Here is an 18,671-nt window from a genome sequence, read left to right as displayed (position 1 = left end):
AAGTGCCAAAAATTTAAAAAAATCTGTTTTGTTAGTTTCCAGAACATTTGCATTGTGTTTATGCCTTGTAGATGGTCTATTTGATTCACTTAATTTTTTCCGCATATATTGGTAGACGTTATCAAATATTTCACCTGATTTTTTTAAAATATTTGTGTTTAGAATATTTTCGCTGCTGTCTATCTCTTCATTGCATATTTTCATCCTCGCTTTGGCTTAAACTAGGTATTTGTTCATGTCACAGATGTTCTTCATCTTTTTCATACCAAGACATTTCCAAAATACAAAAATTATACGTATCCTGTACAATCTCATAACGAAAAACAATCAATAAAAAAGGGAACAATTACCAGTTTAACAAACATACATTTCTAGACGGTTAGAGCCTTCAAAACCAAGCAGGTTGAAACTTGTTTTAAATTACACGCGTGTTTAAAATAGTACCATCTACTGCACATTTTTAAAAGAAGCTGAGTCTCTAACGGGACAGTTTATTTAAGAGTCCATATACTGACTTGTACTACTGAACTTAGTTTATTAAAGGAAAAATGCTATTGCAATCTTTTCACAGGTTAGGTCTTATCACTTTCTTTGAATACCATATTAATTTTAGCAATATTTGACACCCTTGAGGCAGCAACAAATTCTGTTACATAGGGGCGGTTATCCTCCTCAGATTCAAAAGTTTGCTTTCAGACAAAGTAACGAAACGAATATTTAAAATGATTTCTACCACCTTTGCGTTGGAACGGTACTTTAAATTCCCTAATCCGCTTCTTTAAATGTTTGCCCATGTTATTCAACGCAACAGCGAAGCGCTGACGAGTAGTCAACAAAACACTACGTCCACAACGCGCGCCATTGTTCTAAAGTCACGGGATCAAATAACCGCCATCAGTCACACCATTTGTCCTCGGATATTGTACCACCGATAAACGGCAAACGAAACTGTTGTTTCTCGACAATCCATCTTTTTTGTGCGGCATGACATATATTACACCCACCGCATTTCGAGAGCACTGTTTTGCATATCGCAATCGCTTTCGCGAGGCAAGAAGACGATTGTCGGAATGCGATTACCTCTTGTACGTTTTTAGTTATGTGGATTGTTTCCACAATTGGAATTATAATGGGTTCCTTCCAGCGAATATACAGATATGCATTGTTTTAGCATACTGTTATGGCATTAATAAAATAACAGAATTATTTGCGATGGGTGCGGGAGATAGGTGCCGGGTGAAAAGTCGCGAAAGACCTGCGTGTACGTTTTCTAATCGTGCATAATGGTCGCCACTCTCGCGCTCTCACATTAGCTAAAACTCTCCAAAAATTCTAAAATCAAGATGACAAGAATAACCACGTTGAACTTAAAGCTATAAATCCATCCTGTAAAGTTGCTTTTTATTCAGATAAACAATAACATACATTAAATTACAGTAGTGGTGAAGTTCATCTCTCTATCTTTAAAAATAAAGAAGAGTTGGTCTTCCACTTACCCAAGAAAATAGTAACACCTGACCCAATAATTACACATATACCTAGGTAATATAAACTGCAATCTAGAGAAAAAACAAAAACAAATGATTCATCAACAGAGAAACAAGCATGTTTGTGAAACTTGATGATGTTAATCTTATAAGATCAAACATCACTCTTAACAAGGATAGATTCTGCTTTTTGAAAATTGCTATCGAAGATTTTATAAGCTCCTTTGGGAGACAGTTCTGCAAGGAAGAGCCATTATACGAAAAGCATCTTTTAAAAATTACTGTTTTGTGTAATGAAAGTATTATAACTCTTTTATATTTTGTGTTCATCGTGAACATCAGTATGAAACTCTATCTATAAAGATGTGGTGGATTTTGAAATGAAATTATTTTATGATGCGAACTGCAATGTGCGTCTACACTTCATATTGTGCAAGTTTATATCTTTTAATTTGTCGACCTCTTTTAGTGCTACAGATAAATATTATACAATAATTCTGAATTTTCTGAATTTTCTGCACATTATTTACTGTTGATCGAGGATATCGTAGAAATTAAAACTGGAGAGAATAAGCGGATTACGGGAGTTATACAATAGTTTTGGTTAGTTTAACACTATAGATAAACAAGAATAGAATAAAGAAGATAAAAATAATTATTACGCCACCATATGCAGCGAAGTGGAATCTCACGCCAGATCAAACCAACCAGAGATTTCAAACCCAGAACCCAGAACCTGGTCAGTAGAGGACACATACGGAAACCTTATAACCAACATCAAAGATATAACAGAGACATGGAGAGCCTACTGCGAAAACCTCTATGGGGATGAACAATACGTCGAGTCTCAACAAACGGAAGGATGAGAAGAAGAACCAGATATTCTTAAATGTGAAATAGAAGCAGCCATCCACAAATTAAAAAATAACAAAGCTCCAGGCCCCGACAGACTAACAGCAGAGATACTCAGAGCAACGGGCGAAACGGGAATAAATCTATTTCGTCACCTATGCAATCAAATATGGAAAACTGGACAATTTCCAAAAGACTGGACAAAAATGAAATAATAACAATTCACAAAAAAGGTAAAAAAACAAAATGTGAAAATTATAGAATTACCCTTATTTCGCATGCTAGTAAAATTCCCCTACATGTAATCAAAGAGAGACTTAAAAACTACTTACAACCCCAAATACCAGAGGAACAAGCGGGATTTGTCAAAGGAAGTGACACTAGAGAACATCTGCTCAACTTACGACAAATTATAGAAAAAGCTCGAAAAGCTTGAAGTGGGAGTGCCACAACATCTTATCTTCCTAATAATTACATTATACCAAAACTCAACTGGTGTGGAGATGTGGAGTGAGACAGGGATGTGTATTATCACCACAACTATCTAACATATACAGCGAATACATTATTAGGAAACCGCTCGATGGTTGGATGGGAGGAGTCGCAATTAATGGCAGAAAAATTAACAATCTTTGATTTGCTGATGACACCTCCTTACTGGCAAACACTGCAGATGAATTGTTGGATCTCATTCATAGGATTGAAAAAGAGAGCGTGTATCTAGGTCTGGAACTCAACACTTCCAAAACAAAAATAATGATAATTGACCCAGCTAATAATAATAGATCGGATATGCAACAGATGGACAGGTTCGAGGTTGTTGATCAATACTTGTATTTGGGATCACTAATCACAAATACAGGTACATTAGAACAAAAGATCAAAAGAAGATGCGAAATGGTAAAAATAGCGACCAAAAAACTTGGGAAAAACTGGAAAGACAGACAAATAACAACACAAACAAAAATCAGAATTATGAACTGCTTAGTCTTTCCGATACTTATGTATGGTTGCGAAGCCTGGCCTGTTAGAATGAGTGAACAGCACAGAATTGATGCTACGGAAATGTATTTTTCGAGGAAATTACTAAATATTTCATGGACACAACACCGAAGTAATGACTCCATATTGAAACAACTAAAAGTCAAACAAAGATTGTCTACGATTGCGTGTCCTAAAATATTTTGGACATGTAATGCGAAGAGGTCCAGAGTGCTTAGAGAAAATAGTCATTCAGGGAAAAGTCGAAGGAAAAAGAAACCATGGCCGCTCACCGACAAGATGGATCGACCAATTAACAAAACCTACGGGAATAACAAGGCATACTCTCATCACCGAAGTCCAGGACCGTGAGAGATGGAAGACTCTAGTGAACGACGTCGCATTAGCCTCACACGAGGATACAGACTGAAGAGAGAATACACTCAGTGATATACTTTTTAAATCGTAGCTGAACATGCAACCAAAGTCACCCATTGATACTTTAGAAAAGTCTAATTTGGTATTGTTTATGTAAAGACTAAGCGGACTACTATTTATGATAGTCAAATTCTTATTGGGGGCGAATAGTAAGTTCTGACACTTATTATTAATTGAAAGCAGAGAACTACAGAAACTTAAAAAATAATTCTTTATTCATAAGACACCAGGAGAACAAAGAAATAACTCAAATGCCTGCCCAGAAACGCTACGTAAATTGTATACAATATGGGCCCTAATTTGAAGCTCTAAGGAACTCCGGAACGAGAAGTTGTGTGACCCTCGATAATTACATGCTGCTGCAAAGAGCTTTTAAGATGTCATCAGTAACGTTAATTAGGGTTGTTGTGCAAATATGTTCTTTTCGGAAACCACACTGAGTGTCGAGAAGAAAGTTATTCCTTTCAAGATGTTCCATTAATTGCCTCATTCTTCTCGTTCTAATACTTTCGATAGTACTGGCAGGATACTAATAGGTCTTAAATCTCAAAAAAATTATACATTGGTAATCTTAAGTATAGGTTTGGCGTAAGCAGTTTTCCATTCCACAGCATACTTCGAGTGTTTAATACAGTAATTTATTATATGACAAATAAACCTTAACAAGTATGGACAGCACATCAGAATGGCAATTCCCCAGAGCCGACTGCGGGCGTCTTTATCTCTACCAAATATCTACCAATCTCTACCTTATCAACCTCCTTAAAATACAGAGTGGACCGCAAAATTGTCCATCACACCATCATAATATTGTTGATTGTTGCTGTTGAATGGCAGGCTATAAACGGAGGAATGATTAATTTGCAAAGAACGAAAGTGTAAATTATCTAAGAACCAACGTATTTTTTGCCTTATTTACTTATTACCCTTATTACCTATAACACCATCGCTTGCCTTTATACAGGGTTTCTCAGGGTGACCGTCCATTAAAAGCTTTAGGACCTTTTTAATGTCTAGTAATGGCTTCCTGAAGTTAGAACCCGAGGAGTAAACCGTAGGACCAAATGTGTACACAGGAATTCCTTTTATACTCATAATTCCTCGCAATTCTTCGAAATTGGACTTGAATTAATTTGAAATGGAGTTTTCATGTTATGCATTGAACGAAATGCAGGAAAGCACAAAATCGACGTCTCTTTAAGTAACTACAAGGGATTAGTACAAATATAAAAAAGCATATAAATAAACTTAGATACAAACTATATTTACTACATTTACTTCCACCAAGAAAACACCATTTTTAATTATCTTATGTTTAGTGCTTTGTCAAAATTAGAATTTTTCAATCAATACCAGTGATTGACCGCTAAGCATTTTACGAATATATTTATGGAAGCCTTTGAGAAGAAAGCAATCGACACTTTTAACTAATATACGCTTTACCTTTGAATTAGAAACTAATAATAATCTCCCATTGTTAGATATTCTTATCAATAGATAATCAGACCTAAGGTTGGGTCATTCTGTTTACAGAAAACCCTACGCACACAGACTGATACCTTAATGCAATGTCGCATCATCGGTTATTAACTCTCTTGTTTACAGAGTTAAGTTCCACATTCATTTATTCACAAAATACACTTCAGCACAAACTTCTATAAACAATGAGTCCGCAAGCAACCCCACACTTGCCACTGCTGTCATTCCTTATATTCAAAACATGACTGAACACATATCAAAAGTTTTAAAGAAATATAACCACTTGCCCAAAAAACTCTCAACATCTTCGATCCGTCAGAAACAAAATTTCGTTTAAGATGCCAGGAGTTTACAGCATTTCATGCATATACGGCAAACACATCGGAGAAACCAGACGAAAACTATGAACTGGTCTCAAAGAACATGAAGGAGCCTTAAGACTAAGACAAATGAACTCATCATCAGTTGCCGCACATAATCGCGAAACATAGCATTTTATCCGATGAAACTAAAATTCTTGTATATAATCAATTCTTCTATCAACAATCTTAACAACGACTCAGGTCTTTACCTGTCACCAATATAGGAATCAGTCATCCAGAGAGACAATGTTCATGTCCCTCTTTTAGCTTCTTCCCCCTCAAACAATACATAAGCAGGTACATAATACAATGCGAGCCGGTTTCAGTTAAGAAGAATAGCATGAACAGCAAGTTCAATTCGATAACAACAGGAGGAATCCAGAAGTTTTGTAAATAGAATTTTACGGTTTTCTAAAGACCTAAAGCACAGCCTCACCATTTGGTCAAAGATTTTACTGATACGCACTGCTAATAAAAATATTTCAAAACAAAAAATACCTTGGAACTCCACTGGAATTCTTATAAATTAGAATTTAGTATTCTGATATTGTTTAATATTGATTTTTTTGGATGGATGTATAGTCAATTCTATAAACGGTTATTTTATTTTTTATCTACACCCTTATCAACAAAGAGAATGAAATTTTCAAGTAGATTTTAAATTAAATCAATTGAACAGTCTGTATGACTAGAATGATTTGCAAAAAACGAGTTTCACTTATAAAAAGAAGTATAAGGTATTTCTGCAAGGATAGACAAGGATTGATTATTTTCAACACTGGTGTTTCGAACTTCCATTGTCTAAAAAAGTTTCTAACACGACGGCTAGAAAGCATCACTAGTCGATATCAACGCCATTATTGTATAAGGCAATAAAATAATTGTTTCTCAAAGATAAATGGTATCTAACCATTGACTGACAACTCCAAAAATTTTTTCTACTGATAATTTCTGACCAATGATTTCTTAGCTATCTCTATTTCATGTGTGTGTACTCTATCGGTAAATATTAATGGCTGATTTACAATGTCATTGGCTATACATATGCGTTTGATTGGTCTTTAAATTTGAATGTAACGTTCTGTAACCCTTAATTGCAGCTTGCGAGTGCAATCAACACGCCAGACGTTGTCGCTTCAACATGGAACTGTACAAACTCTCCGGACGTACGTCGGGCGGCGTGTGCTTAAAGTGTCGCCATTTCACGGCTGGCCGACACTGTCACTATTGTCGCGAGGGTTACTACAGGGACCCCACCAAGCAGATTACGCACAGAAAGGCCTGCAAACGTAAGTAATGATTCGTTGGTAATGCATCTATTCAGTCGACGGAGGGTAAAATGTGTTTCTTCCATCGAACAAAATACAAGGTGGCGCAGAGGAAACGCAGGGTTTTCACACAAGCATAACATTTTTTTTTATTTTCGAGATAATTTCCCTTCTCTTTATTAAAATTATTTCCTCTGGTACTCTTGTGAGTTCTTGACGGAATAGCAATTTTCAGTTCTTGTATGGTGCTTCATTGTTTAGCGTACACTTAAAGCAACCTCACCAAAACGAATTCGGAGCCAAGGAACAGAAATTCCATTAATTTTGAGTAACAAACCCTTAACCATATGTGAACCGAAAATTACCATTCATCAAGAATACAAAATATTTTAGAGCAATGTGCGACCGGAACAATAAAATCCTACAAAAAGGTGAACAATTAATGCTTCAATTAGATGTAATTAAAAGAAAATTATCTTGAAAATAAAAGACATAAATAAACTAGGAAATAACAAATTTTGACAAGAGCAACTGTTGACATGGAATGGAAACTTTGAATTTTATATTAATTTTAATTTTTTTTAGAAATATGCTTATACAGAATATATAATAATAATAATAATAAACCCGGGACAGTGCAGCGTACGTTACATTTTCACAATAAACAATTATATCTTAAATATTGTTAATACCTACACTATAATTGATTGCAATATAATATAATAATACAATAACATACACACATCCAGTCTAATCCACAGTGAAGCACTCTTCTCTCTTTATAGGTCCGATTGTGCCAAATTTTTGAATGATTGTGGTAGCCACATTTTTCTTTTGAGTTAGATAAAAATCATAGTGATGTGGATGTTATTCAAACTGTTTCCGATGCCCATTTTTAAAAATGTTTGGTTCTAATAGTCTAAAACAGAGATGATAAAATACTGCAAAAATAATGTTATAATTAAAATCACTATATTTGCATAAACAAATTCTAAGTGAAGATAAAAAAGTCAAGCTTATACTGTCCCAAGTTGGTTATTGTGCAACAGTCTATTGGACAGCTATGGGATAGAGAGAGCCTTCAGAGGCTTCAAAACTCACATTATTGCTTTGGACTGAGCAAGTTTGGTCACGCATCAGATCGCCTGCAGAATTCTGGCTGGCTATATTTGACTCTAATGTATAATATGATTATGAACTGTTTTCTTTAAAGAACCACAAAAATGAAGCTCCTTCCTATTTAACTACTGAACTAATTAAATCTAGTAGCGGCTGTAGGCATTAAACCCGACTTGGTGGTTTATATTGCGTCCCCTGTCATCAAACAGCTCTATATAAGAGGTCTTTTAGTTACAATGCCCTTGAAGTGTCCCCCAATACAAAAAAAATATGGATAACATTAGAGCAAGTTCGCAATCAGAAAATGTTGTATGCATTTTTTCTTTTGTTTATGTGTTTTTTGAGTGGAGATATCTGACTATTTCACAATTTTCTTTTCTTCTGTTTTTGACTGTTTAACGTAAACTGGTTTTTGGCCTTGTTTGCGCACGACGAAATTAAAGTAACTTAACTATATTTTAGTGTTAAAGATTTTATTCTAAATCACCATCCACATTATCTCTGCACATTCTGGCCATTTTCTGTTCTAGTTGTTTCATATTTCTCACTCTCGGCAAAGGTCTACAACATTAAAAGCGCGACTTTTCGGTAGTCATCTCCTACCCACCGATTTACAAAATTGTGATTTAGAAAATATCACAGTTACGATAAAATTTAGATGATTTAAAAAATGTTCAATATCATTATAGAATTAATTTTTCATGAAAATAAATATTGCATGTGAGGAAATCAGGAATAAACAATAATTTCTACTCTGGTTTATGCAGCTTGATATCATAAGTTTAGCAAACAGTTATGGAAACCGCTGTTGAAAGTTGGTTCTTATCAATTGATAGATTGGTAGAAGAAAAAAACAAAATAATTTATAATTAGATATTTATGTTTCTAATTGTTTTTCTTTATAGCACAAAAATAAGATGGGGAAGTTTTTAAATTCTCTTTACTTGTCTAGTTTTTTTACGCTCATTCTATGTCTTCACATATTCTTTACAAATTTTCTGGATTTCTCCTGCGTCTGATGTTGATAAATAAAACTTACTGTGGTTTCACAAATCACCCAGTCGACTTGTTCAGAGCTTAACTGAAACTGGCTCACATTCTATTCTGTATCCGCTTACATGGTGTTTAAGGGAGCGGAGACATGAATATTGTCGTGCATGACTCATCTCATAATGTTGAAAGGTAGACTATCGCACCCTGAGCACTGAATCCATAATTAAAACACCTTATAGCTGCTCACCCCAACCTTCTAAAAAGAAGAACTCAATCTCGCACTTGCCACTGTGGTTATTCTTTACATTGAAAACCTCACTGACCACATAACAAAAGTTCTTAAGAAATGTAACGTTAAAATTAACTATAAGATCTACCATTTGTCCAAAGAACAGGACGAAATATTACACCTAGGCTAAGAAACATGAAAAAGCTACCAAAGAAAAATCCAAGAAAAAAATCTCTAATAAATCAATCTTCATGCCCCTCCTTGTAACTGCGCCCCCTACACAGTATATTAGCAAGTACAGAGTAGAATGCGAGCCAGTTTTGGTTAACTTCTGCCGAGGCCAACTTAGTATTAGTCTATGGAAGTTTTCATGTCTTAATATCTTGTTTTTATAAGTTGTGTATTAGTCGGCTAACGTAGGTCATAATTTCCTCGGCTTTTGCGTTATTTAAGCTATAGAAAATGCAACTTTGTGCGAAGATGTTACACTTTAGTATATCATATCAAAAAAATTTTACACATACACACGTACACATAAATTAAAATTTCAATTAATCCTAATTTTACAATTAAATAATATTACGAAATCTTAATTTTGTTATTTTTTAGAAATCTCTAGTATCTAACAAATTGCTGTCCCTTTCAGCTTCAGCTAAATAATCAAGATTTGCAAGACTTTTAGCCTTCATTTCAACTAAAAAAGTGGATGTAACTTTTACCGCGGTAGTTGAAATGAAACGTTAAAAAAGTAGTCGTAGAACTTATCGCCAACTAAGGAATTATTCCAAAATGATTTCCAACTGCCGTATTTTATCCCCTAGCCGAAAATACTTCAGCCACTTCTAAATTATACCGTAAACGCAATAAAACTGGAGAAACGGCATTTTCCCGACACCGCTGCATTTTATCTGATTAAGTTACAAGAAGTAATTAAAATCCTTTAAAGAAATATTGTCCGCCGAATGCATAAATAAAGTGTGAAACGAAATAGAGGACTGGTTTTTTTACGAACGTAAGAAGACGAGGGTTTGCACTTGACGTTGCCATCTACATATACAGAGTGTGCATACGATATTTAGAATACAACGAAATAAATAATTATCATGTGACATGTTAATTGTTTTACGTCCAACTATTAATTTTTTATTTTTTATTTATTAATACGGATCGGACAATAAGCAAAGGCGAAAATCATTCATAAATTGTTATAATTTTGCACATACTTGTCAAAGGGCCGTCCGGTGTGAAAAAAAAAGATTAAATTATGCCTTATTTATTAATGTTTCGAGCCATTTTAAAAAAAAATATTTCCAATAAAATGTTCTAGTCAAAAGCAGCTAATTTGGGTGCTCTTAAAATTATTTCACATTCAACAGCACACAGTTTTATAAAATTTTGAATATGTGAAGATGTGTTCAATTGTGAAATTATATTACAAAAAAAGATTTTCCCCTGTGCGATAATTTAGAAAGTAATTCAATTTTGTGCTACGGTTGTCGCACTTTGATTGTTTCCTTAGTAGCTTGTTGAAAAGGAGATCACTCTCTCAAAATAATGTATGGAAAAAAAATATTTATTTTAATTTGTAATGGAAGTATTTGAAATATTTTCTAATTTTATTAAATAAATTTTGTCTTTGCTAATATTACAAAAAAACATCCACACATACACACACACACATTCACACACACACAACACACATACACTTATTGTCAAGTTACTGCACCTACATTGTACAAATTTAGGTACGTATCGTAATTTGACTATAAAATTTGAATAATCCACTCCATAAACAACACTTATTGAAACCAATAGTACATTTTTAAACATAAAATATTAAAAAGAAATACATTTACAGGATATTTGGTTAGTTTCGACGTAGAATTCCTCTTTACTAAGTGCCTTATTTTTCTTATAACGGACAAACTTCGAGTTCTCCATAATCTCAAGTCATCGCGAATATATTTATGGAGGCCCTTGAGAACAAACCCTCTACATCTTCCATCTGAAACAAAATTATGGATACGCTACGTTGATGATACTTTCTCAGACCTATCATTAGGTCATTCTGTTTACAGGCAACCTACGCACACAGACCAATACCATAATGCATTGTCACATCACCATCCATTCAACTCTTTCCGAGCCGTAAAATTATCTCAATCAGATTCACTGGATCCAGAATCAAATCACCTTACATCTGCTGTTCTCTCTAATAATTTCCACATTAAAGATATTAAGCTAAAATTCTTGCATTTAGTTAATTTTTCTACTAATGAAAAATCCGAGAATCTATAGAAAAAATTACCTGTCACCAATACGGGAATTATTTATCCGCTCCTTTAGCTCCGTCTCCTTCAAACAATATATTAGGAGGTACATAAGTAGAATGCGAGTCGGTTAAGCTCTGAAGAAGCCAACAAGGAGGAATCCAGAAGATTTGTAAGTAGTATTACAGTAGCCAGTGAAAGTTTATTTGAAAAACAGAAAGAAAAGGTCGTTTTCCTTTGGTATGTACACACTCAGCATTTTTCATTTTAATCTTTATTTTGACTAATATTTAGCAGGTGGTCCTCAAATTGAAGACATTTTGGAAAATTATTATATTGTGTTTCCTTGAAGGCGGTCATATAATAACAGTTCCCAAATTTATAAAGTGTTTTTAAAAAACCCGGCAATATTTGGTAGGACAATTTTCGAAAATGGAACGCATGGATCTTTACCAGTATCTACTTTACATTTTTTTTGTAGGTACACTTATACAATATTATTTATTTTTACAAATAGAAGCAAGAATAATCATGCTTGTAAATGCACAAGGTAAGTGAAAGAGTCCGAATGCTGATAGAAATCTGTTTGAGCAATTTTTTTTTAAATGTCTGCCATTTTTTGTATGCTGTAGTTGTAATGATTTTAATAATAATAGCGGTAATAATATTGTTAAGCGGAACACAATTTGGATAGAATAGAAGTATATCTTTGTAACTTATAAAATGCGTAATCACAAAAACTTCCACTTAAAAAACAAGTTGTAATGGATCACGCGTTGCAGATAGACGAAATGACCTCTTATGTACGGTGTTATATTTGGTTAGTTTGATGTTGCCGCATTAAATCCGAAGCGAAATTTAACAACGCACTATCCAAAACTAACCGAAGCTCCTTTTTTGTTAAACACCCCTGAATATCGGGAAAACTCCAACCCGATCAACTAATTGAGAAATAAATATAAAAAGAGAGCGGCGTACTTTGGCAGTCTAGCCATAAAACGGAAACGGTGCAAAACTTCATTGAACAGACTGCGGCAAAACGGCCAGCGGGCCGTTACGGGTGAGGGTTGAAACGAGATGCCGCACCCTCGCAACAATAAAGTTATAAATCAAATATAATAAGATATTGTATCGACGGTTCGTTAAAGCTTCTGAAACGAGAATGATAAAAGTAAACAGACTGAGCTTATTAATGCTATACGCATCCCATGTAAACTGATTAAAGTTTGCTCGAACTCCCCGGTTAAAATGGCCCTTTGTGATACACGTTTGGGAAAATACGGAGGAACTAATTTTCATGCTTAAACGAAGAGTTACTTCGAAACGTTGTAACATCTCTCAATCATTATTGGCGGTAGGGTTAGACAATAGACAATAGATTTATTGCTTCTAGAGCAGTGTTTTCCAACATTTTTTGTACCATGATTGTATCATTCTAACATTGTAACATTTATAAAATTTTTATGCCCTACACACATAATTTTTAACATTAAAACAAAATTGATTTGTTCACTTTAGAACCATAAGGAAGATATCACTGTGAAAGTGCTATCAAAAACAGTAAATAATATTTCAAAAAATATAATAAAAAAGTTAAATTCAAATTCTAAATAACTTTAATACAAATGTTCTATATTCATTTAGTGCGATCCTTGCGCTTGATGTTTGCTGCACACAGCTGTAATCTCAAGTCTCAACCTTGTGTTATATCCAGTCGATTTCTTTTTTTTTTATTAGTAAATCATTTACAGCACTAAATCCAAACTCGGTTAAATATGAATATTGAAACTATAATAAAAGTTCTCTTGCATTTTTGGTTGCATTTGGGTGTTTAGTTAAAGTTTCTTCACGAAGCCATGCCTCGCTGCTTTTATATTAAATACAATTTTGATTGACTCATCATTTTGCAATTCTGCGAGTTCTTCTTGATATTGGCTGCATCATCCATGTTGGGAAATCAATTTGCTTTAAATCATAAAATATTTTAAATCAGCGGATAGAATATTTAAACGATTGACAATAAGAAGTAAAACGGTATCAGTTACTTACACATTTTTTGAGCCAATGAAACTGTTCAAAGTTTTTGTTATTAATATGTCTCTTATATAACTCTATATTGGTAATAAATCCAAAACATATTTGCTTTGGCGTTGACAAGTGTTTTATTTATTCCTTGAGGTTGCTTATTTAATATAATTACTTTTTCAAAGATATCGGCTAAATAACTCACATCTGGTTAACCATCGATTGTTAACAGGTACATTTCAGGTTTCTCGCTTAAAAAATCAAACAGTTCCATACATTTTTTCAAGCAGTTTCCATCTTACTTCAGTATGAAGTAAAAGTCTCACATGGTCTTCATTGGGCTCTTCACAAAATAACGCTCAGATTTGGCATTAGCTATACTTCATTTAGAAGAGGCGAGATATTTTTGACTACTATGTTATCCCTATGAATAATACAATGCACGAGAAACATTTCTGAATTCGCATTTTTCATCAATATTAAGCCGCCATTTTTCTTGCCCATCATATTAGGGGCGCCATCTGCAGCACAAGATGTTATATTTTTCATTGGAATATCATTGACATCTAAGGTTTTTTAACTTAACATTTCTTCATTCAATTCATCAATATATCTTACATAAGTTATCAATACTGCCTCACTGTCTCTCAAAATTGTACTGAGAATTTTCTTATTTTCAGCTTTTCCAAAAGTTGTCTTTCAATATCGTCGCTCATTTTGCAATGAATAGAGAAATTTCATAACTAGTAAGGCGATTGTTAGTTGAAATACGAGCAGTAAATAGAGACTTTAATGTTGTTCGTTTTTCAAAATTTTTCTTCAAAGGTTTAAAGTAACTCAAATCTGGATCAATATGATCACTATGTTTAGCCTTCAATTGCGTCTCAAGACGGTCTTGTTTCATTTTATCCGTTTGGTCAAACATTGCTGGCATACAAGACAAAAAGGCATCCGCTCATCGTGAACAGCAGGTGTGAAACCAAATTTTAAATTTTCCTCCGAATGTTGACGAATTTTTGCTTGGGCTAAAAAAAATTCAACTAAAAACTAATGATAAAGGTATACTAAAAAAAACATATATTTTTTAAATGTATGTAAAGCATTAGCAATATTTTTTCCACTTTTCTGGAAGGTTAAATGCTTCTAAAATTAACATAAATGTATAAAATCAAATACTTACCAATTATATATATATATATATATATATATATATATATATATATATATATATATATATATATATATATATATATATATATATATATATGATGACACTATATTCCGGGATATCATCCGTTCGAACACTGTTCGAAATCTCACTTGGCATCTTCAATGCTCGTGTTCCGAAAACACTTCGAACAGTGTTCAAGTTTTAAAACATACGGGATTGCCAATGAATACACTGCGGTGATTCTCCGATAAAGTCTACTTGACGACTCTAATAACCCAGTTGATATGTTAGTCACGTCAAACGAATCTAGAGTAATACATTGAGTACACTCGTAGCAACTTGTTTCGATGTTATATTACTATTACTTAAATATAAAAAAAAAATAGACAAAAGAAATATTTGTAAAGCACCTGCACCTAGAGAAAAATCAAATTTCAAATACTGAGATTTATAATTTATTCAGTAATAAGATTATACCATATACAATATTAAAATCAGCAACAAGAGACAATTTCCATTAAACAAATACCCATAGGAAAAGCAATGTGTTTGGTATATTACTCAAAATAAAAAATAAAGCTGATTTTCTCCAACAGTGATTATTGATTCAAAATAAAACTTCTTCATCGAAGGACATTTAGTAGGTAATGGTTTTAAATTATTTTTGGAAATATGATCCAAGTATTTTATTAACAACAATATATATATATATATATATATATATATATATATATATATATATATATATATATATATATATATATATATATATATATATATATATATTTTATATTTGAAATTGTTGAATTATATCTTCAATCCACCAATCGTTGAGTCTCTTTAATGCAACTACACTTTTCAATATTTTGAATTCTTAATCCGATTTTCTGCAAAACTGTACATCACCATTCGTTATGCCTTTGTCACATCGTTCTTTCCTTCCTAGTAAATCATTATCGAGGAATCGACGCAAGGTTGATCTTGCAGTGCCAGTAAACTCCACTGCCCTCCCAATGGTAGCTTTCATGCTGAGAATTTTAGAAGACCTTCACATAATTTTTTTGTATTTGCTGTCTTAAACTTCTAGGAATGTTATAGTAAACGTTTACTGATGTCTTTCCAAACACTTTTTTTTATTTTAATACCTAGAAACAGTATATTCAATTGTCCGATAATAAAGATAAAAATATAAGTATTCTGTAAATTTTACCTTCATATACTAGTACTAGTATTACTTTCCAGCACATATTCAAATGACACATTCTGTTTGATTCTTTACTTTCCTCCATTCCGTCGTCGATATTTTCTTCACTCACGGTATAAACATAACAAGTAATGACTAATGTAACACCATTAATGACACAGCGCAAATGATTTTAAAATTTCTAAGGTGTCAATACTACTTAATTAAAAATACCTCCCTGTATTGATAAAGCTGCCTTTTATTGGTTTATTGCTCGGTTCATAGGCCAGAATATCATGACCACTTATGGTATGCGGGACTATACAGTTGCGGACTAATCTCTCTAAAGGTGCTCTATTGGATTTAAGTGTGTGTCCAAAATTTTGATGTTGATCTCATCAAAGTGATCCAAAACACTTCTTGCAATGTGAGAACTTTCAAATAAAAATATATAGGAGAAATCCATGTAAGAACTTTCAAAGAGAGATTGAAATTTCTTTTTGCTCAAAACGCAGGCGCATTTCATTCCATCTTCTTTGAATTTCAATTTAATTTCAGCGACAAATACCAAAAGAGTAGGCTAAAGTTGTAATAAATAAAGACACAAATAAAAACAGTAAATAAAATTCTGTTCATAATTATCGCACCACTATAACTTTTGTAATTATGTGTTTTTTTGCACTCTTAATTTAATTTGGAATAAGGAATAAATAAAGATATCTAAACAATACAATGAACAAAGAGAATTTACAATTTACAAACATAAATGAACTTCAATGACGCGTAGTACTTCATCGAGCTCTTATAACTGAGTGATTGTGAATAAGGAATGCTTTTCAATTCTTAGAGACAAAAATCTTTAACTTTTGCAAGTCGATCGGAGCAGGTAAATGACACCGAAGTAATCCTTTTATCTATTGGATTTAAATCTGTTCTACATGGTGGCCATTCGAAGATCTGCATGTTGATTGCAAAATGATGCCTTGCATGATATTACATGAAAATGAAGGTGTCTCCTATAAAATATATTACGTGATTGATTGCCATATAATCCGTTTTTTGTCGCAAATTTTGGCAAATTTATGTCGTCGTAGTCTTGAGTCTTCGACAAAATATAGTGTGATATTTTTTTCCCAATTTTTCAAAGCTTCCTCCAAGCATATTTTGAATAAAGTTAACAAACAACATCCCCTTTTGATGCAGTGAAACCGGGTGTTGTTTGTTTTCCTAGTTTGATGTTCATTCTTCATATAGGCTCTTTACAGCTCTAATCAGTTCCACGTTAATATCAGTATTTTCTAGGGCTTGCCAAAGTCTTACCACAGAAAAGCTATCTTAGATTTTTTTTAAATCGAGAAATAATAGGGTTTCTTGTGTCCGTGTCATTTTTTTCTTTATTAAGGCCAATGCAAATATGTGTGATCTAACACTGATTTTCCTGTCCTGAATCCTGCTTGTTCGTTCACTTGCATATCTTGGTACTGCTGTTCAATTTGATTTTTTAGAACTTTTCCATATACCCACTTACTCAGCTGGTAACCGCGATGCCCCGGTAGTTCTCACGTTGGTTTTGCTGTGAGATTTTCCATTCACCAATTCATTAATTCCCGAATATTTAAGATGTTTCTTAAGCAGATGTGGATTCAGTTTTTCAGTTCATATTTTAAAAGTTCTCCTGGGATATTTCCTATACCAGATGACTTTCAATGTTTCAATTCGTTGCAGACTTTCCTTAATTCCTCCATTTTTAGTCTAATTCTCCTGCTGCATAGATACTTTCGCTATTTGGGTTCTGAGCAGTTGGATCATTAAATTCGGGTCTATTCTCAGTAAGCAATTCTTAAAAATGTTCTTCCAATTTTAGCTTTCTGAACCTTGACTTCCACCCAAATATTAATATTAACCCTCTGACGGTTCCTTTCTGTGGCTTGTGAGGCTTTATATTCTAATTTAACTAATTCTGTTTTTGTGTGTTTTTGTGATGTTTGAGCATTTTGCCTTCAATCGTTTTCTCAATTTCCTCATTCCCCCAGTATAATTTTCTCGTGTTGCTCTTAAAAAGTCCTATCGTTTCATATGCAGCTCCATGTATACCTTTCTGCTGTTTTCATGTATGCCTTAACATTATTAAAATATTGATTTTTTAGTCTTTTACTATGCTACAGTATTTTATTATTTTGTTTTTTCTGCATTTGTTATTTGTGTTTCACGGATTATATTTCTTCCCGAGAACATAATATCTCCCGTAGTAAGTAATCACTGCCGCGTATTGGTCCTCATCGTAATTTAAGATCTTGCAGCTTCAATCCTGTTTGCTATCTCAGTATTACCTAGTCTATTATAGAAACCATTTTCTATTCGTCTTTCACCGTTGTTGTTTACTACTTCTTTCTCATATTTACCTACTACTTTGTACTTATCTCCGCTTCCTACTCTGCTGTGGAAATATCCCATAAGGAAAGTTCCATATAATTACCAACTTTTATGATTTTTTCATTCAGTTGTTCAAAGAAACTGTTAAAGTTGACAACAGTATCGTAATTCACGAGACACAGCTATTTTAGTTTTTATTGTTGTAAGCTCATATATTAAATGTCATAGTCCTTTTTCGTAGCTTTGGTCGTCGTCTTTGATCCACCCCATTCCGAGACTGGTGACTGGATTTTCGTTCGTTCCCCAATATCGAGATGCCTCAACCCCAAACCTGGGTTTTGATTTCAGAGTCTCCTTCTCTTAGTTGAGTTACTTTCTCCACAGTTGAGGGAGTCCATCTGCCCAAACAGCACTATTAACAGTGTAGAAAGGAGCATTTTA

General features: G+C 33.4%; 1 protein-coding gene across 1 annotated transcript in view; it reads left to right on the top strand.

The window, feature by feature from the left end:
- Positions 1-18,671, top strand: part of LOC132697906 (netrin-1-like) — a 311,375-nt gene that overhangs the window by 240,379 nt on the left and 52,325 nt on the right. Inside the window, exon 2 of the mRNA XM_060663657.1 lies at positions 6,700-6,888. Coding sequence (XP_060519640.1) covers positions 6,700-6,888 — 189 coding nt within the window. The remainder of the gene's footprint in view (positions 1-6,699; positions 6,889-18,671) is intronic.

The sequence above is a fragment of the Cylas formicarius genome, unplaced genomic scaffold (genome assembly GCF_029955315.1).
Source record: "Cylas formicarius isolate icCylForm1 unplaced genomic scaffold, icCylForm1.1 PGA_scaffold_2__14_contigs__length_35257938, whole genome shotgun sequence".
In the NCBI taxonomy this organism is placed as follows: Eukaryota; Metazoa; Arthropoda; class Insecta; order Coleoptera; family Brentidae; genus Cylas; species Cylas formicarius.
Note: the sequence above shows the minus strand (reverse complement) of the source record. Positions and strands in the feature narration are given on the sequence as shown.